The sequence below is a fragment of the Columba livia genome, chromosome 10, assembly GCF_036013475.1.
Source record: "Columba livia isolate bColLiv1 breed racing homer chromosome 10, bColLiv1.pat.W.v2, whole genome shotgun sequence".
In the NCBI taxonomy this organism is placed as follows: Eukaryota; Metazoa; Chordata; class Aves; order Columbiformes; family Columbidae; genus Columba; species Columba livia.
The window spans coordinates 5,304,648-5,330,479 of record NC_088611.1 but is presented as its reverse complement, the minus strand read 5'-3'; the positions used below and the strand labels follow the sequence as shown (position 1 = coordinate 5,330,479).

Genomic DNA, 25,832 nt, shown 5'->3' with positions numbered 1-25,832 from the left:
GGGCACTGCCAGAAAGCTGGGCCAGGCTGGAGCCCGCCAGCCACTGCGAAGGCGGTGGTGCAGGATCCAGCCTAAGCATCAGCTTCTCTCCACACAGTCCCAGTCGATAAAACAACTTCCCGGAGGGGCCAATGAGCACATTGCCCCAACCTGCACTGGGAGGGGAGCCAGGCTCAAGGAGAAGCCACAGGTTGTTTACCAGGGGCCATCTGAACATCAGTTTGGCACAAGTGCCCATTGCTGCTGCTCGCCTCCGCTCCCACAGCGATGGGATGTGCTGCTACTGATACAGCAGAGCAGAAGGGCACCGGGCACACGGGGTCAGCTCCGTCCGCATCCTGCTGTGAGCCGAGCAGCATCACCCGTCTGACAGGGCTTCCTGGGGGCAGGTGCAGAGCAGGGTCTGCCCACCCCAGGTTACGGAACCCGACCATTTGCTAAACACCAGTGACGCAGAGCGGGTGTTTGGCTCCTGCCCCAGGGGGATGTGAAGGGACACCCCTCCAGCCCCCACCACTGCACCGGGGCTCCCCTCCCTCCATTTATCGCACCTGGAAGGGGAACAGATTGTGGGTGCACACACATGGCGGGCTTGTGCCCATCACGGGGAGTTGCCCACCAGCACCCCCCAGCCAGCTAGCCAAAGCATCATCACACCCGCATTGTCACCTCACTCCCCTCACCACTGGCACTTGGGTCGCTCCGTTTAGTGCTGGCAAGTCAGCTGGCACCCAGGGGAGTGCGGGGGACCCCAGGGGACACACCAGCCCTGTCCCCGCGCACCAGCAACTCCTGCCTGCTCAGGCAACACGACTGCCCCACGTCTTTCTCCCAGCTGGAGGCGATCTCCCTCTCCTCCTCCAGGGGAAGGGGTTGGATGCTTCATCCCAGGGATTTTATAGAAACAACAAAACCACATGGAGCCGAAGGGCCCTAAAATCAGTTGCTAAAATTAGAGTTGAAACTGAGCCACCAGCGAGGACCGGAGGGAATGTGCGGCGTGCCACATCCTCCTCTCTTTGTCACACGCTCCATGCTCGGTGTGTCATCCCCGCTTATCTTAGACCACAGGCACTAGGTAGTGCAGAGAGGCTTTGCAATTCAGCTTGCACAGCACCCAGTGCACACAGCACCCCTCGGTGCTCTCCCAGTTCAGCCAGGGGACAGGCTCCTTGCTGGGCCATACCGCCGTCCTAGTCCCCGAATGGGGATGTCCCTGTTCCGTTTCTCCTTGCCCGGGCAGAAGCTCGGGATTAACAGCTCCTCAGCCCCAAGCCCGAACTGATGAAAGCGTTCAAGGCCAGGCTGGATGTGGCTTTGAGCAATCTGATGTGGTGTAAGATGTCCCTGACCACTGAATCATTTCGGTTGGATGAGACCCTTAGGATCATTGAGTCCAACCATAACCTAACTCTAGCACTAACCCATGTCCCTAAGAATCTCATCTAAATGCCTTTTAAACACTGCCCTGGGCAGCCTGTTCCAATGCCTGACAACACTTTCCGTGAAGAATTTTTTCCTAATATCCAATCTAAGCCTCCCCTGGCACAACTTGAGGCCATTTCCTCTTGTCCTATCACTTGTTACTTGGGAGAAGAGACCAACCCCCTCTGTGCTACAACCTCCTTTCAGGCAGTTGTAGACAGTGATAAGGTCACCCCTCAGCCTCCTTTTCTCCAAGCTAAACAGCTCCAGTTCTCTCAAGCGCTCCCCATGGCAGGGACGGGATGATCTTTGAAGATCCCTTCCAACTCAAACCCTTCTGTGATCCTGGCCCTCTCTGCCAAGCTGCAGCCTGGCCACAGGAGACAAGGATGGAGCCTGGGTGCCCGGGGCTGAGGAGGAACCACCTGCCCGAGAGATGGTGCGGGCAGAAAGGAGGACAAGCTGCTGGTGGGCAGATGTGCTTTCCACTGGTAACACCTCAAGCATCAAAGAAACCCCAACATCTCAGCTTGCTGCTCAAGGAGGGTGCACATGGAGCCAGCGCCGGCACAGCCATGAACACCGGGCTGCCAAGGGCTGCGGAACAGCTGCTGCTTCCCAGCCTGGAGAAACTCCCGTTTCAGAGGCGGTGAGACTGCTCCCACGCACGTGCACTTTACTTTCAAATCCTCCGGGGTGCGAGGTGTTTCAGAAACAGAAGGTGATATTATTGCAATCAAGAAAAGGCCGTTTCTATCAGCGAGGAGGAAAAACGAGAGCCACCACCAGCACTACAGCAGCGGAAAATAAAAGTCTCACCAAAGGATAGCAAATCCTCTAGGTAGCAAAATACAGCACCTGGCAATTAGCATCTCCCATGCCCATCAGCATCAGCTTCCCCCTGTCCTGCCTGCAATCAGGACACCATCCTCCTGATGCGGCAGCACCACGGCTTTGGGACAGGCAAGTGAAAATCAGCCCTCACCATCTTCTCCACAGCAGCGAAAGGCAGCACAATTGGGCAATGGGAGCTGTGAAATGCCAGGCTCGATAGCTGGGAGAGTTTTTCATTTTCACCTTGGCGAAGGCAGCCCGCCATGCAATTTACACCTTGCCTGCCTGCGCTTCCCAGGGCCGAATCTCCCGGCTGCTCCCGCCCCGGCAGAGCCGCAGGAGCTGCAAAGAGGCAGCTGGTAGGCACGGCCAAGCTGAGGCGAAGGAACGAGCCCGGGTGGGTTGGTGGATACAGAAAGTCCCAGTGCCCCAAGAGGGCTGAAGGGGACCAGACACAGGCTCCGGCTCCCAGGTCACTGCTGGAAGCTGCTGTGAGAGCCGTGAACGCTCTTCTCCTCCCTGGGTTGGAGATTCCTTCCCGTCCCGCAGCAAAAGGGAAGAAGCTCTAGTGCTGCCCTGCTGCAGGTGCAGACGTGCTCCGGGACCCCTTCCCCTTCCAGTGCCCGGCTGAGCTGAAAGAGAATTCCCACAGCACATCCAGGAGCATCCCCCATCTTCAGAGATGAGCCTGGCAACAAGTCTCAGTGAGACAAAACCTTTCAGAAAGCAGTCACTGGCAGCGAGAGCCCCTGGCGTGGGGGAAGGACAAGGCTGTCAGCCCGGACATGCTCAGGTACCTTAGTCCGTGTGCTTCCAGGGACATATTTGACTGCCCCCAACTATGGGAACGTCACCTGCAGAATAAGGAGCAGATGGTGCAAACACTCACAACTCATGGGGCTTGGGTCCCCCCTGGTGTGATGGTTATTTGGTAGTAATTAGTCCTGGAGCAGAGTTTCAGAAGTGAAGCAAACTTTTGCATTAAAAAATTTCCTTAAAACTCAGTGCTTTCCAAGTCACCAAGTCCTGCCTTGCTCCTGTACCCATGACGGGTAAGCAAAGCCAGTTAGGCAGACAGTTCTCACCAGCTTCCCAGAGCTCCACTGGATGTTCTCACACTCTTCCTCCTACCCAACCCCAGCCGCATCCCTTCCTCTCCTCCTCCTTCCCCATCACCGCCACACACAAGCTCTCAAAGGGGACTTTGGTTTTAACCACTCGGAAAGCTCAAACACTGCTTTTTCATTGTAAAACAAGAAACCTGCACAAACCCATGTAATCTCCTTCTTCCAGGAACCAGTGCTGGGATCCTATCCCTAGGAACTCCATCGCTACAGGAGTGTGTGGGTCAACAGCCACACGTGAAAGGAGGTGGCTGAGGCTGCGGGAGGACCACAGCTGGAGAGGGCTGCCTCTGCTTCGGAGCACACATCTCCGGGGACCAACGCTCTCCCTCCAGCCCTCAGAGGATGCTTTTTCAGCATTAATCACAAAGCTGAAGAGGTTGATGCAATGATCTCTGCCATCACGGATGGCTGGAGCGATGCTAAATCGCTTTGTCTGCTCTGCTGCCTCGGCAAGGCTGCCAGGAGCAGCAGCTGTGGCAATTTCTCTGCCTCTTGTCAAGGCATGATCTTTGAGGAAAGGAATCATCACCCCTGACATTCTCCTGTCTGAGACAGGTAGCCCACCGGACAGCAGCCTCCCACCCTGAGACATCCAACAACAGGTTGGTTCTTGCAGTGAGGGATCTTCTTCCATGGCTAACTCACAGCTGAAAGCCCAGAGCGCTCCTCACTCAGGTAGACATTCCCAACCCACCTTGTTGGCTTTATCTCCTAGGCCACCATGCGCTTGAGTACTTGCCCTTCCGCAGCAGGGATGTCCAGTGGTGGCTTGTTGTTACCAATCTTCTCATGCACATCCTCGCCTGTAAGAGGTCCTGTGGTGGAGCCCTTGTGCAGCAAAACCAAAGTGACAGAGATGGAGCAGGACTGCCCAGTGCCCGCAGCAGTAGGAGCTCTTGATCTCCTGAGGCAAGGTCCGGGCCATTTTCCACAAATCTCAGCCCTTTCCTCTTGCTCTTCAGCTCCACAAGCTGTCCTCTTGGAATCACGGGCATCTCCAGCTGCTCTTCTATAGCTTGTTTGTCACCAGGACAAACTTAGGACATGTGTCACCTAAATGCCCCCGGGAAAATGGCACAGTGAAATAAATACCCCTTCATCCCTTCCTACCTCCTTGAACAACCTCGTCTTTCTGCAACACCCCCAGCTCCCAGGCTTCATGGAATATATTTCACGATGAGCTAAGCTCAGCCTCACACCACCCCTTCACAGCCGAGAAAGCTGAAAAGAGAAGCTGAAGAACCTGACCTTGCTAAACTTGCACAGATAAAGCCACTGGCAGACCAGAGCAAACCAGGATGCAACCGCCTCATTCCCAGACAAAACAGTCCTACCCTTCCCACTGACACGGACTTAATGTCAGGCTTACCGGTCAGGCTTACCAACCTCATTTAGTAAGCAAGGAAGGCCACCAAAGAGGAAGATCAAGCGGGTTTCAGCCTTGTTTTTCAAGGAGGAATGGTTAAGATGACCACAACATCCATCAGCACATCCCCAGTACAGCACGTCGGCAAATTTGAGGGCAGAAAGCAAGTTTCCAGGACAGAAGGATCTTCTAAGCTATCGGCTAAGTGAAGCCAACAGTGGAGAAAGACCATTTGAGCTCCTGCTCAGCAAGGTCTGGGTTTGCCTCGGGTGCCAGAGCTCCCTCTCAGGCTCTGCTGCAAGGCACTTGCTCAGGGGCCACCACTCACCCTCGCTTCACTGCTCCTCCTGCTTCTCCTTCTCTGCCCCGGGGGACAGATGTCCCTGTGTTTTAACAGCAAGCCCAAGCCAAGGACAAGCACCTTTCTGAATTTTTATGAACGAACAAGAGACATTTCCCTGCAGGCTTCTAGGAAAGCCAACTTTAAACCCCCATGTCAAAGAGCTTGCACCTCGACTCCAAAAAGCCGGCAATTCTGTGAGGCAAACAGCGAAGGGCCAGTGACCCCGGCGAGCCCCAGTGTGGTGACAACTCCCGCCAGGGAGCTCAGCTAATTAATCCCCCAGAGCCTCCAGCCACCACATGCTGCCAGCGGTAGCGATTCGCCCGAGGAAATCCCCAGCGCGAACAAACAGCACTGGCGGGCAGAAAGCAGAAGGCAAAGAGACAGGCAGGCTGCCTGCAGCACGGGAGGAGCTGGAAACACAGGCAGAGGTGAGCGGGGGGTAAGGGAGGAAAACATCCATTGGGGACCTCAGGACAGCTTCAGACAGCTGGAACAGCTCTGCTGGGAGGACAGGATGAGAGAGTTGGGGTATTCAGCATGCAGAAGGCTTGGAGAGACGTTACTGCAGCCTTTCAGTGCTTAAAAGGGTCTATAAGAAAGATGGGGACACACTTTTTAGCAGGGCCCCTTACAACAGCACAAGGAGTGATGGTTTTAAACTAAAGGAAGGGAGATTCAGGCTGGACATGAGGAAGAAATTTTTTTACAATGAGGGTGGTGAGAGCCTGGCCCAGGTTGCCCAGAGAGGTGGGTGGATGCCCCATCCCTGGAGACATCCCAGGCCAGGCTGGACGGGGCTCTGAGCAACCTGAGCTGGTGAAGATGTCCCTGCTCATGGCAGGGGGGACACTGGGGGAGCTGTGAAAGTCCCTTCCAACCCAAACTGTGCTATGATTCCACGAGCAGAGAGACAATCCTGCCCCGCACCTCTGCAGCCCCATCCTGGGAAGGCTGCTGGGTCTGGAAGGGTTTGGACACTGGTTCTGTGCCCCACAGCACAGCGTAAAGCCAGAGTTGAACTGATGCTATGGATACCACAGTAGCTCTCACCAGGAGACGCAGCTTTGTAGGGGAACTGGTGGGAGATGCAGGTTGGGGCTTCTTGGGGAGGCAGAACCCCAGCAAGGGAGGGACAAGTGAACGTGGCATATAGAGATACATGTGAGAGAGGAGGAGAAGGATGCAAGAGCAGAGAGAATTCAATGGCCGCGCTCCTCCACTGCGAGCTCACAGCACCAGGCAGCTCCCGCAGCCACACCAGCCGCTTCCACACGGCTTGGCTCTGAACCGCTCGGCAGAGAAGTACCAGAGGAAGTCTTTCTCCAGCACTGACCTCTCGGTAAGCTTTTGCTAACTCACAGTCTGGTTACTGTACTGCTGGGCAGACGCTACCCCAAGCTGTGAATCTGCACAGCATGAAAAGAAGAGCAGCTGGCCACAGCAGATGATGGATATCTACCTTCCTGCATCTCAAGGAGCTGCCATCAGCTCCCGGCAGAAATAAAACCCAGAGGAGCAGCTGAGAGTAACCGGCCATCCAGCGTCAGCAAGAAAGTGCCAGTGTCCATAGTGGGAATGAGGCCACAGTTTCCCTCCCTCCAGCCTTCCTGGGACGCCCTACAACCCCCCGGAGCAGGAACAGAGCCCGGTGGCAAATGCACGAAGCTGGCAGACAGCTGCTGACAGGCTCGCTCTGTGAACAGCCACAGCGCATCCTCTTCACCCCCATGGGGCCAGGACACCCCTTTGGGGTTCATCTGAAAGGCAACAGCCCCCAGCACCACGCTGGGATAGGGATTCCCAGACCGACAACTCTCCCAGATGCCTTAAAGGTTTGTCCTTGACCTTCAAACAGCACTTTTGCCTTTTTTGCCTGCAGAGCTGTGAAGATAAGGGAAATGGACACTCTAATAGCTTTACATATACCAAGAGATCTTCCGGTTGGCAGTGCGTGGAAGGGGGAGACAGAGGCAGAAGTTTCCAGGGGTCCTGTGAACACGTTATCACTGCAATAAGCAGCCAGAGTCAGGGATGTGGAGCGGTTACCAACCTCCTCTCCCTGCTGCACTTGGTTCTGCCACCCCCCTTCATCCCCGTGGGGTCATTATAATTCCTCACATTAGCAGAAGATGAGCAGGTAAAACCATCCATCTGCAGAGCGTGCACCCAGCGGGCATTGTACAAGCCATCCAAAAAAAAATAAATCACCCCAATTACTCCATAGCACCAGAAACTCACAGGTATCCTTCCGCTCCCTCAGACCCTTTGAAATGTAAAGCCGCACTGTTCGGTGTCATTTAATTTGGAGCTCAGCCTCAGACCGGCAGAGCCTTGCTGAGCTTTAGGAGGAACGCAGTCATGCAAAATGTAGATGTGCCAAATCCAGATGTCAGTGGCCTGAAAGACAAGCACACCCCAAGCCCCACCAGTGCCTCCATTTCATGGCCCCAGCGTCTCAGTTTTGCCATCCCAGTACCAGGGGACGCTGCTGCCAGTTCCTGCCCGCTCCGTGCTGCCTCAGGACTCCCGGCTCTCCCAGAGCATCGAGGAGCCCAGGAAAGGCAAACGTTGGCTGGGTTGGGGACAAAGAGAGGGGACGCTGCCTTGGCACAGCCAAAGGCACTGGTCCATCAGGTGCTGCTCCCCTCTTGAGGGTAATAGGTACCTTCAGTCTCTTACCAATGCCAGACACCACAGAAGAGATCTGGAGAGAAGTCAGCTCAAGGGTGACAGAGGACAAGCAATGGCGCATCCCTGAGCCGGTCCCCAGGGAGCCGCTGCCCACTGGGGTCTGACAGCAGGGGAACGAACACCTTTTCTCACTCCTATGCGATCAGGCGAAGAGGAGAGGTAGTAGATGCCTATGCACCCTGCCCACTGGCCATAAAGGCAAAGAGGCTTGCCACAGCTTGCTGCTCACCTGGGATGGAGCAGGGGAAGCAGTGCAGAAAGCCTGGGCACCCCCACCTGTCTGCAGACCTCCATCAGCTGCCTCGGGGCACTTCTTATCTGGAGACATCCCTGCCAGCTCTGGGTATGGGTGCTGGAGTTACAAACTGCCAATGTTTCTATCAAAGGCTCCAATTTTCTCCAGTTTGGCTGAAGTAGAGAGGCTATAATAAGCTGCCACATGCTGGAAAAGAAATGGGACAAAAGGAGTCCTGGAGCTGAGGGCTCCCCGGCACTCTCCAAAAGCCTGTAAGCCAAGAATTGAGCACAGCTTGACCTGCCTCTTTCAAGGAGCTCACAAAGCAGGCTGCAAGCTGTTCCGGAGCCCTGCGATGGCAGAGGCAGCTGGAGACCACAAAGATGAACTCAGTCCTGGAAAGTCCAGAGGAGTTCAATAAGGATGGGATTTGGCAGCATGATTTTCCGCAGCCTTTTGGGACAATGTGAGTTCAGCACCAGGTGTTTGCTCCTCAAAGCAGGATGAGATGTACTGGTCGTACGTAGGTCTGCACCAAACCATTTCACCTCTCCGTACTCTGCACCTCCTCAGCAAAGGCTGCAAGTCCCAATGGGTGCGGGCAGAGTGATGACCATCAGGCAGCAGCACAGACAGAGGAGAAGCACACGCTGAGCCCATGAAAGTCTCCCGAGGCGCGAGCGGCTCTGCAGACCACCGTGCCTGCCGCTGTCACGAGGACTGACAGCTCGGGACACCTCCAGCCTGCTGCCTCCAAGTGCAGCCACCAGCACACAGCGGCACCAACTCAGACAGCATCCCAAGGGCAGGCGGGCAGAGACAGCAGGTCAAGATAGATATATAGACATCCCTGTCGAAAGGAGAGACCCTGAGGGACTCTCAGTGCAACCTCCGCAGCCTTGCTGGTGCTCCAGCCACCAGTGCAGCCCCAAAGCCTGAGCCTCGCCTATGGCACGTCCGCTCTCGGCACAGGAAGGAGCGAGAGCTGATTCTGTTCTTTCATCCCTGTGATCTGATCACCACCCAACCTCGCGACTCATCCGTCCATATTTTGACTCAGTGCAAAAGAGAAACGTTTTCTTTCACCTGCCCTCCCTGAATTGGGACCTTTCCTACATTTTATACCTAACTAGCATTGAAAAAGTGCAAGTTAGTCATAGCACAACGGTCCCTTTTCTAGAGGTAAAAGTGCCACTGCTTTCAAATGTATTATTTCCCTGCTCCACAGGTTTCAAAGTGGGAGCTTCATAGCCACGGAAACTGGGCCAGCAGCATTTGCTGGAAAAGAGCAGTATTTCTAAGAAGATGTTTCGCATTTGATCAGGTTCATTTTGCTATTTCTCAAGCCTGGCACAGCTGGCAAGGTCTGGCTCGAAGTGCTACGGGGAAGAACCAGCCCAGAAAAAACTCATTAGGACACTGCTAAAATAATTGCAGAGAGGCAGATCAATCTCATCCTCAAATTAATTGACAAGCTGGCAAGGAGGGAAGACTCCAGGGTTTGGGACTATGTCGCTGCTTAAGAGAGCTGGACCGGTCTCCAGTGCCTGACAAAGAAAATTTTGAGCTGACTGCATCCTCTGGGATTCTCTATAAATACATCCAGGGAGAGCACACGTACACACTGAGTCGATAAAGAGATCTGACAGAAAAGCACTGTAGTACTTTACCTCCTTGCCCAAGGCAAACCATTTCAGTTCTTTCTCTCCCTTGGACAGCTAAATGAAACATCCCGGGCTTGCTCCATGATCATTAATCCTCGCTGCAAAGGCAAGACAGGGAGCAAATCTTTGTGACAATTTTGCAAGGCTGGGTAAGTTGTTATGAGGCTGCAAGCCCCAGCTTTCCCCAGCTGGGTGCTCCCCCCAGGATGAAAAAGACCCCCAGCAGGACCAGCAGCTGGCAGGCAGCACTGGGCTGGGCTTTGGGCCGCTGGGCCAACAGGGATGCCTGTAGTTTGGCACGTGTGGGAAGGCAGGCTCTTGAAGTTTGCTCTCCTTCCAGAAGCTGCCTTTGGAAATACTTCTGGAAAAGGCGCTGGGATGGGAATAGGATCAAGATGCCAGATGTCCCAGGAAAGTACCCACGATGGGAGAGACCTGGGGCTGAGCTGCCAGCCAGAACAACCTCCCCAGGGAAGTGGTGGAGTCTCCATCACTGGAGGCTTTTGAGACATAATCGCGTGCTGGATAACCTCATCCGGGCTCCCTTTGTCACAAAAGGTTGGACCAGATGATCTTTCCAGGTCCCTTCCAATCTGGGCTGTTCCCATTTTGTGATCAATTAGAACTGAGGGAAGCACAGCAGCCAGAAGCCTTCAACGCACACCAGCCGCTTCCTCGGGACCAGGACTCCTCTGCCTGCTGCTGGGGCTGATGCTTGCACAGACTCAACAGAAGTTGTGGAAAAAACAGATGATTTCAAATAAGACAAGCTGCAGAGGCAGGGAAGGCCTTTGTAATTACCGGAGCTCAAAGCTGGCCAGAAAACCTTTTTTCTGTTCAAAGCAGCAAAACTGCCATAGCTGTGTTTTTACACCTGCCCCCGTGGAACCGAACGTCAGAGCTGGAACAGAAGCCGTGCGCTTGTGTGAGGAAAGGTGTTTGCGACCACAAGGCACCAGAGCAGCAGGTTTGGTGCTGGCACACAGACCGACCAGCCCGAGTCGGCCATGTCAGGGCAGCACCCAGCACTGAACACGAGGCACGGCCAGCGTTAAGTCACCGCTCGCCTGCAAGGACCATGGAAAAACTGAAAGCAGATGAGTAGTGGCCTGGGGTTGCCAAACTCCTCCTGGAAAAGTGGGAAAGCGGGGATACCTGCTGCGAGCGGCAGGAGACGTGATGAAGAGCCTCGGATCCCCATATGTTCCATTAGCGGCGCAGGAGGAACGTGTTTCCCTGCAGACACAGGTTAAGCGGACCTGCTCTGCTCAACAAGCTGACCCTGAGCCAGGTCCAAAGGTCCCTACGGCATGAAATGACATTGCGCATGAAAATCTTTCCACCTGGCTCAGCTCCTGGTCCGACCTCATAGGTGTCCTGCCCTCCCCTGCACTGAAGGCAAGGTCACTCATGCTCGCAGGACAGAAACTTCTTAGAAGGGTTTTGTCACTGAAAGTATTTAGTAAATAGAATTCACTGCAAACGTACGAACTGATGCGATGTGACATGCAGCTGGGGGTTGCCAACCAGCAGCGAGAGAGCGGCTCGCTGGACAGACGCTGCCGAAAACCAGCTGTCAGTGCAGGTCAGCGGAGGGGAACATGCCCGCGAAGGCACCAAGCCCGTGCAGAGACATCTCAGGTCCGACTCCAGCTCCTGCAGTCGCATGTCACCTTCAGAGGGGCTCAGGCTGGAGCACCGCGGAGCCCAGCCCGGCATCAAGAGCTTCACTGGCTCCTGGCAGACAGCACCACCAGCATTGGGTGACCCCCACGGCTACTGGCCGAGCTGCTTCAGCGCTCAGTCACAACATCAGCCAGGCTGGTGAGGAAACAGGGATGGGTAGGGAGAGACATGTATCTTACTGGGATCCCTGTCCTTACAATGTCTTTCCTTAAAATCAGGTAAGGCCAAAATCTCCTCTGCTTACATCACCTATTCTACCAGAAACAAGGTCCATAAAGCCCAGGTGAGAGGAAAGAGAGTGATGAACCCAATGTGCACCACCACATGCCCCAACACCCACCAGCCCCCAGGCAACCAGCAGCACTTGCTCAAAGCCATTCCTCACCTTGCCCTCTTCTGCTGTCCCTTCCTTTCCCGTGGCCACGAGCAGTGGTGGAAGACCTCAGCAGCACGTGGCAGGTTGGATGCAACACTCCCCGTGCCTCAGTTTCCCGGGCTGCAGGGAGATGCTGTAAGCATCAGGCAGTGCTCCACTGCCCTTCAGGGGAGCAGACTGTATCCCTAAGCCCACCGTGGTCCTAAAGGAGACAAGAGACTCAATCCACTATGTAGTACTCACGGATATGAGTGACACATGACAAAGACAACACCATCAAGGGCTTCCTTGGTCATAGGATAAACCAAGCCAGAGCAACATTTGAGTTTCTAAGTAAGTGAGGAAAATAAGTAGGATGGGTCCTGCTTCTTCCCCCTCATTTTCAAACCCTGCTGCTGGCTGGCTGTCACCAGCAGGGAAAAACCAGGGAGGTGGCTTGTCATCAGTCCCCGACTCTGAGTCAGACCATAACGCTGAGGTCAAAAAACAACAAAAGTGAAAAAAATCTGGAAAGGAAAAAAGTCACACACTCCACCAGGAGTCTACACCATCCACACCTCCCCAGGGTTTCCCACCATCTGCCATCCCCACCGCCCAACCAAGCACCAGCCACTGGAGCTCTTACCAGTCTGTGGCTACACCCACACCAGCCGTACCTGAGGGACAACCACTGGGGACAGCCCCAGCCTGCCACTGCTGCAGCCCCCAGGTGCACAACCAGTGGCACCAGCGCCAGCGAGGTCCCTCTGCAGTGCACAAGCCACGTGTGACCTGACCTACATGCAAGGGCTACCAAAACACTTCCCTCAGTCTGTATCCTTACTCCAAGCCCTGCCAGCCCAGGGCCCAGCAGCCTGCCACACTGTCAACTCTGGTCTCATCTCTGCCATCAATACGGGTTAGACACATCAAATCTTCTGTGACTCTCAAGGGCTTTTTTTTTCCTCACCCTGTTTTCATTTGATGCATGAGGATCGCTTAACAGCAGCATCAGACAACTTCTTGTCTTCCTAGAAACTCTACAGACTGATATTCAGGTGCATGTGGACTTAAACTGGAGGTCATCCAAGCTATCCAGGCAGCCGAGGCACCACCTCTCTCCCCAGCACCCCAAACCTTTCTCAAGGCACCCACAAACCAACCCCCATGGTTACCTTGGGGCACGGGAAAAGGGAAGGAGGGGGATGAAGAGCTCCATCTCTCAGAAAGCTGCAGGCATATTCTGCAGAGTGACCCACTGATGCAAGCAGGGAGGTGGTTTTCTGGATGAGTCCTTCCAGGCCCACGTGATGAGACACTGAGGGCAGCAAAGCCACAGGTTGGTGGTGATAGGTTCTGGATAAAGATATCCTGCTCCTCAGCCTCCCTGGGGAGATGGATACACAACTTTGGATGGCCCTGGCTGACAGCACTGGCAGAGAGGGCTGGGCATCTACAGAACTTCCCACAACCCTGGAGGAAAACCTCATGTGGGAGTCGATCGGTTGGAGATGCCTCTGCCACTGGGTCTCTCACAGACGACAAGCTGGTGTTCAAAAAGGGTTCATCCACAGAACCCAAAATAAATGAACTAAATCAGCCAGGAGAAAGAATTTAAGTAGAAAAACATCCCAATAATTGATCCCTCTTTTAAATGTTCTACCAGCTGCCAGTCCCTGACCCCAACCACCTGACACAACCAAGCAAAAAAGATTGCTCCATGGTTTTGCTGTTAAACACAAATCACCTGGGATGGGAACACAGATCCACAGACCTTCATTTATAACAAGTGGGAGAAAAGCAGCATCAACAGATCTGAGCAAAGGCGGCAGCAGTGGAAAGGCGGTCAGGGGAGCAGGAGTGGAAAGACGAGGTGCAGCCAAACTCGCCAGGGCACCGAGGCTGAGCTGCTGTACAACACCAGGTGTAGGTTCCCAGTCCCCTACAGACAAAAAGCCCTTCACGTTAAGAAGCCGTTCGGGGCGCTGGGTAGGGGAGGAGAGTCTGGAGGATCGCACAGACCCCAGGCACGTCAGCCAGGGGAAACCTCGGTGGCACCACTGAGAAGGGAGGAGCATTCAGCGAGTATTTCTGCAGTGGATTTAGGACAAAGCCTAGGACAACATGGGCAGAAGACACGGACAAAATATTCGCTCTTCTGTGGGGAGATATAACACATGGCTCACAGGTCCAGATAACATACATTTAAAACATGCTGGAGTCTCAGCTGACAAGCTGTCCACATGTCAAAGAGTGATCTCTGGCCAGCTGGAGATGCTAGGAAGTCCCAGGAGAAGCAGCAGCCTGTACCTGCCAACATTCAAATGCATAAATAGCTGACTCGGGCAAGCACAGGATGGCAAAATAAAGGGATGGCTGCAACTGGACCAGATCACCAGAAAGCAAAGGAGACCAACATAATTAATGCCAATCAACACACATTTACAGCTGTCAGATCCTGTTGGCAAATGTGATGTAATTTGGGGGGTTGCAAACTTGACTGATAAACAAACCAGCACTTGTGCCATTCATTTGAACTCAGAGAAGATGTAGGACTTGGTACCATTTCCCATTTTTAATCAAGAAACCACAACTCCATCAAAGGACAGGGGCACATGTTTGAAATCAGAACAAGCCCATGATTGTGGGGTGCAGCAGCAGGGGCCAATATCTCCACCAGAGATCTGGGCACCACAGCAAAAAGACCACTGCTGAAATAAAGCATCCATTTGTGCTATTGACAAATCAAAGAACTTTCCAAACTGACAACCAGTCAAAACAAAGGTCCAAAAAGGGACCCAGGAATTAAGATTGGAAAATACGTCAGTGGAAGACTTGACTCTGTATATTTAGGTTATCAAAGACAGAGCCAAGAGGCGACTGCATCCTGAACTGCCACAGCCGACAAGGGAAGCAGAGCTCACTCCAAGCTAGCGGCCAGAGGAATAACCAGATCACCCCAGCTCATGCCTTAAATAACTCACACTGGGAGCCACAAGCCAGCAGGCTCTCCTGGGCTTCTCCAAAGCCACTCCTGCCACCAAGTTGCTACAGCTTTCCAGAGGAAGGACGTCCTCTTACCTGCTGGGGACAGCCTGGAGGGCTCCAGCCATTTCCCCACAGTTCCCAAACACTCACAGAAATGCCAGCTCCTGAGCCCCAGGAGAGCCAGGGGAGCAAGGAGGCACACTGCAAGGGCAGCCGGGCCGCAGCGCATCGCACTCCGCATCAACCCGTCTCCCTTCCATCCCTAACAAAAGAAGACTCTGACAGCCTATTTACTTTTCTTCGTTACTGTTATAATTTTATTTTTAATCTTCCTGTCTCTCTGAAGCAACAATAGGCCAGGACACGTGAAACCCAGGCTGCTGAAAACTGCCACCACTGCTCCTGCACTCCTCAGGAAACCTGATGAGGAGCATCTGAGGGAACTGGGACTGTTCAGCCTGGAGAAAAGGAGGCTCGGGGGAGACCTTATCGCTGTCTGCAACTGCCTGAAAGGAGGTTGCAGCATGGAGGGCATCGGTCTCTTCTCCCAAGTAACAAGTGACAGGACGAGAGGAAATGGCCTCAAGTTGCACCAGGGGCGGTTTAGATTGGATATTAGGAAAAACTTCTTCATGGAAAGGTTTTTCGGGCATTGGAACAGGCTGCTCAGGGAAGTGGTGGGGTCACCACTCCTGGAGGTGTTTAAAAGGCATTTAGACAAGGTTCTTAGGGACATGGTTTAGTGCTAGAGTTAGGTTATGGCTGGACTTGGTGATCCTGAGAGTCTCTTCCAACCTAAATGATTCTATGAGCCACATGCAGCCCCAGTAACTTCAACATCGTACCAGCATGTCCAGAGGGAGCCACACCAGCCTTCAGCCTGATGTCCCCAACAGTTAACCTCAGGGGACACCATGGGAAAGGCACTGGAGGGCCACCTGTGGTGAGGCTTCCTCCAGCTCTGCCCAGACCTCCCCAGCACCTCCCACCATCCTGCTCCCTCTGCCAGTCCCCAAACCCTTAGCTCCTTCACCCCACACATTCCTTCCAGTCCCCTTCTCCTGTATTTTTCAGCATCTCCAAAGCTTTCTGCATGCTCCTTCCATCTTCCACTCCTCTCCCCTGCTTCCTCCACCTCCCTCTCCTTCCCCTGCTCTTCCACACCTCTTTCCTATGACTAGACAGCCATGCCATCCTCCCTCCACTCCAGCTAATTCCCTCTCTCCGTGGGAGCCAGTGTTTCACCCCTGCTGCTGAGCACCCTCCTTTCATGCCTCCTGGCTTTTGGCATCCTATCCCCCTCCTCGCTGCTGCCACCAGGATGGGAGGGCAGGGGGGGGACCAGCATGCTTGGCAGCCTTGACCCCAAGCTCTCATTAATGGGGCCCTTCCCAAAGCAGGCACAGCATGAAATAAATAAATAAAGCAAATCTCTGTCTCGCTGCTGTCTCGGGTTGCTTAAGGGAGCTGGGCGTCAGGGGTGGGATGAAGGATGCTATTTGGAGAAGCTGTCTCCATGGCAACCCCCATTCCCACCACCAAGCGGACACAGGTCATCTGTTTCCATGAAAGTTTTAGTTTTCCCCCTGCCTCCCCATCCCTCCAGCCCAGGTAGTGCCAGCACAGCCCCAGGGGTGCAGGCGGTCCAGCCAGCGCAAGAATCAGCGGGGGAAGGCGGGGAGCGGGGGAAAAGGCCTCCAAAGGCCCCAATGCCATGTCAGAGGAAGCCAAGGCATCCCCATAGTGCAGAGTGCAGGGACCAGCAGCACCTACCCCCCTCTGTCCCACACCAGCAAGGCAACCCCACTGCCTCCCTGCCTGCATCCCCATGGTCAGTATAACACGGGCAGGGCAGCCACGCTCTGCCACAGGACTTGTGGATGGACACAGGCACACACCCCAACACACGTGCCCTTGGGACTGGGGTAGAGATGAAAATGTGTCACCTCCCTCTGCATGTGGCCCTGGGTGCTGCGTTTCTGTACGATTTCAGTTATTTATTTTAATTTGCAATAAGCCGCTCCCATTAAATGCTGCCAGGTGCTCCCAGAACCACCCGTGGTTCCCCTTCTAGCTCTAACAGCTCCATCTCTCATGCGACAGATGCGCTCGCCGGGACCTTTCCCCAAGTACAGCAGCGTCAGCCCCGCGTCGCCAAGCGCTCCCGCAGCCAACCTGGCGCTCCCACCTGCGCCAGCCCCCTCCCCGCACACCCACGTGTCCGCCGCAGGGCTGGCAGCAGTGCCCAATACCCCCGCACCAAAACAGCCGGCAGAGCTCCAGGGAGAGTCAGAGAGAGGATGGAGAGAGGAGAGAATGGGGAGCTGGTTCTGCTCTCCACCAGCTCTCCAGCACGGGATGAGGACAAGCAGCAATCTCAGCCACTGCCGGCATCTTCCTCAGCAGCTGCGTAAGGCCGGGGTGGACAAGAGGGTCGGCAAAGAGCCCCCAGCTAAAGCTGTGGGGTTGGCACCCAGGCAGCCATCCTGCAGCACAGCACAGGCTGGAGGGATTCGCACAGTTCCCCCACAGGCCTGGGAGCTTTGCCAAGAAAAGCAAATGTATAAATAGTGCGTTTCAACACGAACAAACGAAAGCAGCAGAACTTGACAGTCGGATAAGGCAGGGGCTGAGCGTCAGCCCCTCCCCAGCATCCACCTCCTCCAGAAGGACAGTCCCGTCCCTTCCCTCCACCACCCAGCTGGCCAGGACCATCCTCGCTCTCTGGAAAGCTGGGATCTGGACGCGGCTGTGTCAGATGTGCTGCTTGGGAACACCCTTGCTGCAGCCGGTCTGGCAGCCAGAGCACAACAGCAGAGCTGGCTTCAAAAAGACCAGAAGCAGAGGGCAGAGCCACCTGCTCCGCTCGGGGGCAAGGGCAAGCACAGCCCACAGCGGCCGGCTGCACAGCCAGGGCCAAGGGCCACAAACTGCCATGTATTGCCTGAAACCAAGTTTTTATAAGCCCACGGGACAGAAAGTTTCTAGCTTCTCCCTCCACCCCTGCAGAAGACAGCTGCCCCATGGGTGAGGCTGACACTCAAAATAGAAGTTTTATGGCATGATGCATTACACCAAAGGGCCACATACCTCCCAGATCCTAACAACAAGCAAGACGCTCAAGGGGAAAACCAGCTTTTATCTCTGCGTTAAGCAGAAAAGCAGCAAGTCACCAGATGAGAACTTGCTTCTCGTAAACACAAAACAGCAGAAAAGACACCCCTGTGAAGCAAATGGGAGGACATCCCTGCTGGGGAACTACCTGCCAGTTTGCAAAAGGAGGAGATCTTGATGGTAGTGCCCTAGGGAAAACATGAAGAGATGACAGATCTGAGCAGCCCCATCAGCTGTTGGCAGGAGAAGCCTCTGACAGTCCACCAGACACGTGAAATGCTCTTCGTGGTACACTTGCTTACCTTGATGTAGACGTCAAGGGCTGGGTGGACACGGTTGACTGCTAGATGGATGGACAATGGCGTGGTGAATGGGAAGCTCGCCATGACCACGTGGCTGGGAGCAGGGAAGGTGAAGATCTTGAAGCCATACTTCTGGAACCGCTTGATCTGCTCTTCCGATGGTTTTGAGTCTCCCTCACACAAGATTCTGCCTATGGCAAAGCGGCACTTCTCTGGAGACACCTGATTGAGGGAGACAGACAGATGGCATCAGGAGAAGAGTCCCCTGGACACATGACCCACCAGCATGGGCCACCAGCACTAAGCTGGAGAGAAATACAGAGGCTGCTGGGTCACTCCTAACCAGGCACACTCAGTCAGGCACAGCTTCAGGGGTGGGGAAAATGAGGCACATAAGACTTGCATGTCATCACCGAGCTGTTTGTAGCAATACAAAAAGAAACACATCCCCTTCCATCCTCGATTGCAACAACAGGCAAAGCATACAACATGCTCCTTCCAGATTTGGGGATGGCTCCCATTAAGCCAGGAGGCTGCAGGGCTCCCAGCCCAGCAAGGGTAGTGTTGAAGGCTCTGCTACCAGCACAGTGATGGCCCACAGGACTCCTGCCATCTCTACGCCAAAGCTGACCCAGGTTAAGGCTTTCATTTCTGGTATTTATCAAAATCCCACCACTCTAGTCCCCATTTACCTGTGGTACTTGGCAGGAACATGGCAGGGGCAGGAGAGCCTGGGAATTTCCCCCTGAAGTATCACCAAAGGACAGGATGCACCTTCCTATGGCTGGGGAGCCCAGGTCCCTCCCCTAACTCCAGCCTCTGTCCCCAGCACAGCTGCTGTCCTTTCCACCCTCAAAGAGATGCTTGAGGAAGGAGCCCGCAGGCAGAGACAAGGCTCCTTCCACCAGGGGACACTGGCCTAAAAGAGGAGCCCCCCGAGAAGAGGGAATATGGGGGCACCCAAGGAAGGAGGCATCATCCGGGTGTTTCTGCTCCTGCCACCTGCTCTCAAGCCTGTTGGATGGAGAGACAACATGGCAGCAGTGACCAGGAGTGGCAGATGCACGAGCCTGGCCACCTTCTGCTGACCATTCCTCTTCTGGCAAGGCCTGGAGAAACGAAGTCTCCAAACTCCCACCATACAAGGTGGCAAAACTCACCAGGACCTGCCAGGACACCTGACAGTGGCAGCAAGACAGATGGACACCCTGTAGGTACTGACATCACGAAGCAGAGAGAGGGTTCAAAGAGACCAGCATGTTACCACTCACCCACTTCCCATCCCCACGTGCCCCCCAAGGAGATCTCTGCTCCGCGCTCCCCAAACCTCTGCTCCGTGCTCCCCAGTGTCATCCCTAACTTTGCCAGTGCTAGAGCTCAGCAACCTCTCCTCCCGCAGCATCAACCACCCCACACTGCACTCCCCACCCTCCCTTTCCCTAAGACAGCCTTGAATGTTGCACGGCAGGACCATCCCAATGGGGAAGCACCAGGAGGTGTAAATAGGCAGAAGCCAGCCCGTGAGCAGCAGTGCCTGACAGCTCTCTCTTGCCCTCCTGTGCTGCCAGAGGGAGCTGCAGACCGGCTGAGCGCAGCACAGCAGCTTTGGGGCCAGGATGGAGAAGCAGATCCAGCCCAAAGACAGAAAGAGGCAGCAGAAAAAGTATCCATGGGGAAAGGGCCAGGTGAAGCAAGGAGGTAAAGGAAATCTAGATAAAATGCCTTTAAACATGAAATCCTTATTTACATCCGGAGCGAATGTAACCCCCGACCCCAGAGGAATCAGCTAAAGGACTTGTGCTGCCGGAGTGGGCAGCACCATTGGCCAGACATGTTCACTTCTTCCCTTCTTAACTTTCTTTTTCATAAAAAAAGCCCTGCAGGTGCTTTCTCAAGGGCAGCAGCAAAGCAGATTTGCCTCCTCCCCTGCGTGGCAAAGCCCATCTCAAGGGAAGGAAGGAAATACTCCAGTTAAAACCAGCCTTTCCCTAGCAAATTTATCCTTTCAGGGTTAGCAGATGCTGATTAAAGCTCCTGCTCCCCCAAGCACCACAACAGAGAAGGTCTGGAAACTATTAGTTAACCTACTCATCTGCAGCTTTGCCTATGGGAGCAAAACCCATTCCTGCATCTAGAGAGCATTTTGGACTCATCCATCCAACACCTGGGCGCAGGCTGGGTGCTGAGCACACGACCATCCAGACTGCAGGCAAAAGGCCCTAGCGTGTGTCTATGGCTGGAGCGAGCACAAACCCACCCGTCACATCCAGTCCTTGCTAGAGGAGTTATTTTTGTTCCTGCCAGAGGCGGGAGAAGAGGGAGAAGTCCTCTGGGCTGCTAAATATTAAACAAAAAGGAAGAGAGGAAAAAAAAAGTGCAAATTAATATTAATCTTGTCCATTAAAACACATAAAACATTGCTGGCAGGGGTTCGGCAGCACTCGAGGAGCATCCTTGTGTGAACACCAGAGAGCCAGGAGCCAGCAGAGAGCCCTGGGGACGTCAGCAATGGCCCCAAGGCCTGGTGTGACCCCCCCCCAGCAGCCCGCATGCTCTGGGCCACGGGGCTGCCCCCGGCCCCGCTCCCAGCTGAGAGCCAGCACACAGCCACCGCTCCCCAGCTCTCGCATCCCCATCTTCTCTCCTCAGAGAGCCTCCTTTGGACACAAGTCCACCAGCACAGCAAACACCACACTGGTACCTGCTGGTCATCCTTCCTGCGGCAGCACTGGGAGCACCAAACCTCCACAGAGCTGCTGGCCAAGAGCCCAACAGGAGGGTCTGCCTGGCCAGAGCCCACTGGCCCTTGGCCAGGGACACTGCAGGCAGCAAGCACGTTCTGCTGCCTGACAACAAAAGGTCTATTTTTGGTGACAAGTCAACATCTGTGGCGGGTGGCCAGCTCTGGGTGGACCAGGCTCTGCAAGAGGGTGCTTCATCAAGGTCAGGAGAGCAAGGAAGACAAAGAGGAAGAGGAGGAGGTCACCTCTTCTGGGCAGCATCCTTCCAGGGGAAAGGCAGCCTGGGGCACTGATCCCACCCTGCTGGTCCTCCAGGAACGAGGAGCCAGCAGTGCATGTCATCTGCCGCACCACCACGGCTACAGCAGGTACAAGCACACAGGGGCACCCCACGGGACACTGGGGTGCTCAGCGCCTGAGCCAGCACGCCCAGCACAAATGTTGCAGCCATTAGGCAAGGGACCCACCAAAAACTGGGCCCTTCTTTAGCTGCCTGGAGGCAAGGCAGCCCTCTGCCCCTCCTGCCCAAGGACACCCTCACTCCAGCGCCCTGCCTGACCGGCCCGTCAGCGAGACGCAGATCTGTGCCAGAACAGGGCAGCACGGAGCACAGACGCCGAACCCTTCTGACAGCATCGACTGCCGCACTCTGGCCCCAGGGGAAGAAGCAGCAGCACTGGGGTCCTCAGCTCCAGAAGACGACTTTGACACAAGGACAAGCACACAAATTAGTGGCAGGGAAACTGGCCACTCTGACCACAGGCACCCTAGTGCACCAGGCTCTCCCCATGGCTCCCACCCCTCACACCCTCCAATGCAACACTTCTGGCAGACAAAAGTGTTGAAGCACATCTAGTGGAACCCTGCCTCTGCCCGAGGACATCCTCCTTGCCAGCCCCCTTCCCAGGCCAGGAACAGGCACTACACTGTCTCTTCTCTGCCCCCATCATCCAGAAGCAAAACCGGGAAGGTAAAGATAAGTCAGCTCCCCACAGAATACAAAGACACAAGGTGGCTGAGCACACCAGGCTCCGCTGAGCAGTCAGCTCAGTGTTTTCTCACCTCCGGTATCTTCCTGCTACAGCGCTCCAAGGAGCCACTCAGCATTTTTTCATGGACATGTTCCCTCTAACAGGGTCCAACCCTTGGGAGAACCATCTTGCAAGCAATTAAACAGGGGCAGGTACTGACTGGCAGAAGCACTGGGCAAGAGCTATCAGCCAAACACATGCCCTACACCAGCCCCCAGCACACATGCCCAAACACATGGCTGCTGGCCACCCCACTGTCCCTCCCCGCCACAGCATTCCTCCACGGTCACACTAGCTACAGCAGAATTACTGAGGAGCCAGGCTGTCTGGCACAGACAAATGCCCACATGCTGTTATCCGGAGACCCCGGTGCCACCAAGCATCAGCAGCCAGGCTCCCCACCTCCCAGCAAGTTCTGACGAGCTTTTGTTTGCTCCCTGTCCAGAACCACAGCCATTGGAGCACTGAGCTCTGGCTGGCAGCCATCAGGCAATGCGCTTTCTGCTCACCTCAGCCTGAAGAGCATCATGGAGCAGCTGTTTCATCAGACAGGAGCCCTCAGCACGCACCACCTGAGGTTTCAGTAAGAACTCTCAGGGGATGTAAGGATGACAGGGAAGCTCAGAAATACATGAGAGCACTAGAAACAAGAGAAGGACTATGGATGAGGTGACAGCAAGCTGAAGTGACCATCTGCTTTCAACCACAGAGTGACAAGTCCAGAAGAAGCCTTGGCTGCACTTCCTGCAGCCAGGGGATCTGCCAAGGAACACCTTGCCTTAGGGTTATGGACATTTGCCCCTGCTCCATAACCAGCTCCGTTATCCTGCTGATAACCTGTTCAGCAGGAGCTACCAGAGGACAGCAAGCTTTACTTGCCCAATGCCTTCCAGTCAAGGTTATCCAAGAATCCATCTGCTTTCAGGTGCCTCCCCACAGAGCGTCGTCTACAGATCTATGACACCTTGTGAACCCCAGTGCCCATCTACAGAGGATAAGCTGCAAGTGCCTAAAATACAGTCAGGGAGCATCCTGAGCCAGGAACCCAGGTGCTGACCACAGGAGCTTGCCAGCCCCACCAGGCACACCTTACCGTGTGAGGGTTGTCATAGTAGACACCGATGGAGTAGAGCTTCGAAGAGATGCTGCAGCCATCCGTGAAGAGCTGCCCGGATTCGCCGTACGGGCCCACCCTGAACTTGTAGGCCAGCGTGATGCTGCCGACAGGCGGGGAGCCGGCACTGACAACCACCTCCGTGAAGAGCCCCGAGTAGACAGCGAAACCAAAGACAGTCAGCAGCAGCAGCGTGACCAGCACCGCTATCATCCCGAGGAGCACCCAGTCGGACATGATGGACACGTGGTGCTCCAGCTTTCCAGATGTACTAGCAGCAAGAGGAGAAAAAGGAGGGGAGTTAACGCAGCACTAGGACAGGACAAGCAACCGCTCTCTAAAGCTTCTTATTTGCAGCAGAACACACCTACTTCCAATTGCTCTTTCACGTGAAGCTTAAAAGACAGTGAAGCCCTCCCTGGAACCTCCTGTATATTAGTCCCATGTTGCATCAGCCTGTTCCAATTGGTCACCAGGTACAAATTATACTGTTCCTGCACCCCTTGGGAATGAGGTGGTTATGGAGGGGGGAGGGAGAGGCACTGTCCCCATCGCCCCCGAGCCAGGCGCACTACTCGAGTCCAGCCTTGCATCCAGGAGACTAAAAACCATCCTGGGAGCCCACATCACCCAACAGATACACAGCACTGGGCTAGGGATTTGGGACCATAGTCAAATAATTTATCATTTATAGGTACCAGAGAAATACTGCGATGAGGGCAGCCTCTTTGGCAAAAAGTCTAGAAGCCCAGGCCTTTAATGTCCCAAACGAAGACCATGCTGGTCCAGAGCTGAGCCCTGCATCCAGATCCAAGCACCCAGAGAGGCCTGGAGGAAGCTGAAGCACCATCTAGAAAAAGCAGCCCCAACACACTCAGGTGCAACAAATTATCAGTATTCCTTTTAGATGTCTCTTTTTCAACCTAAAAGAGTTTTTATAACCCCAACCAAGGCTTCCTATTTGGCGTCTCTTCCTCTCTTGCGCTGACTGCAGGACACAGCAGCCTGGCGAATGCCTCCTGCTTGTTTTCACCCACAAAGCACAACCGCTCTAGGGAGCTGTGACCCAACCCAGCGCAGGAGAGTTGTTTGTGTTTTATTCTCCCTTGAAACACGGCTCTGGTCACAAGGGCTGGTTGTGACGTTCCCCTGGGACTTTCACAGGAGCCAGGTTTGAAAGCAAAGGTTGAAGTAAACAATTCACCTTTACCTCTGTGTTATAAACACACTTCGTGTAAAAAAACAGTCACTTGTGGCAGCTGCTGCTTGCTCAGCTTCACGGTGAGAGAAAAGCCACATCCTGGTAGGAATCGCGGGCGGTTCTGCCCACCCCGGTGAGCTGGGGTGCAGCAAAACCAAGCCCTGCAGAGCCAGCACCGCCGGGCACCATTCCGTGCCACAGCCCTACTCACCTGAAAAATCAGCTCAGCCCAGAACCAGTTCACGACATCTGATCCACAGGGGTGTGGGATCCGCGGCGCTGCAGCAGGAAAAAATAAATATCATTGCTTCCTTTCTAACTCAAGAGGCCAAAAGCCAAACAGAGCGACGGCAGAGCACCCAAAAGGGGTCTGGTCACCTCCAACCTGCCCCCCACAGAAAGGGCGTTCCCAGGAGCAGGACCCCAAAGGCCAAGATTTCTTCCCAAAACGCTCTGGCCAAAGACACAAGCACCAAGAAACACAGAAACTAGAAAGTGATGGTGAAGGAGGACCACGGCCTGCAGCCACCTCTGCTGGCACGTCCGAGCCGGGGTGTCCCCGCTGCCCCGGGACACCTGAGCCGCACCTGGTGCTGCTCCCAGGTGACCCCAGAGCAGGCGCTCTCGCACCTACAGCTGGGCCAGAGCCACACATCTGGCGCCAGAGCCACACATCTGGCCCGACCCCGCAGCGCCTCGGCTCCTCCCTGTCCCCGGCACAGATTTATTGCTTGTAAATCACGGGTTTGGCGGTTCCCTGTGAGCCCGACGCCCGGCCCGCGAGCCGGAGTACAGTCGGCCCCGAAAGGAAAGGGGGAATTCTCGGCTCCACTTCCCGGTTCCCGGGGCCGGTTCCCCACCGGCGGCGGGCGCGGGCGATTTCCCACCTGCCCGTCCCGGAGGCCGAGCCCCCGCGGTACCCGTGCCCGGGCGCGGGGGTCAGACCCGAGCTGCCCCAACAGGTGCCCGCGGCGGGCAGCACCGGCCTGCGCAGCTGCCGGCCCTGCCTGGCTGCTGACACCGCCCTCGGTACCGGTACCGGCACCGGCTGCAAACCCCGTCACCGGCCTGGCCGCCGGGCAGGAAGGGACCCGCTGAGCCGGCGCTCCCCGGCTCCCAGCAGGCCGCGGCCTGAGGGGGAGCGGAGTGGAACGGCGTTGCCTGCCCGGCCCCGCCGCTGCCCCGCAGATCCCCCCGTCCGCGCCGGTAACAGCCGAAGAACTCCCGGTGCCCCCTGCTCTGCTCACCCGGGGCTCGCCAGTGACGGCCGGGCCGGAGCGCTCCCGGCGCCTCTCTCGCCCCGCCCCCTGCCCCGCCCCTCTCGCGCCGGGCCGCCAGGCCCGCCCCGGCTCCGCCAGACGGCGGCTGCGCGCGGGACCGGCGGAGGAGGGGCGGGGCCGGCGGGAGGGGCGGGGCCGCTGGGCTGTGGCCACTGGCAACGGGGAGGGGCGTGGTTTCCTGCGGGGGGCGGAGCTTCCGGGGACGGTGCCGCACGCCGCGGTTCAGTCTGTCTTGCCGGGGCAGAGGAGGCGGCGCCCAGCGGATGAGAGCGGCCCCTTGCGGGCGGGCGGGCAGCGCCGGAGCCCGGTCCGGCGGCCGCGTCCCGGCCGGG

General features: G+C 55.5%; 1 protein-coding gene across 1 annotated transcript in view; it reads right to left on the bottom strand.

Moving 5' to 3' along the window:
• The window catches only part of TEX264 (testis expressed 264, ER-phagy receptor), a 38,129-nt gene extending 12,515 nt beyond the window's left edge, over positions 1 to 25,614 (bottom strand). The window contains exons 1-4 of the mRNA XM_065075046.1: positions 25,468 to 25,614; positions 24,432 to 24,499; positions 22,999 to 23,290; positions 18,134 to 18,355 (exon numbers count right to left, since the gene is read on the bottom strand). Coding sequence (XP_064931118.1) covers positions 18,134 to 18,355; positions 22,999 to 23,256 — 480 coding nt within the window. The 5' untranslated portion in view covers positions 23,257 to 23,290; positions 24,432 to 24,499; positions 25,468 to 25,614. The remainder of the gene's footprint in view (positions 1 to 18,133; positions 18,356 to 22,998; positions 23,291 to 24,431; positions 24,500 to 25,467) is intronic.
• Between the last annotated feature and the right edge of the window lie 218 nt (positions 25,615 to 25,832).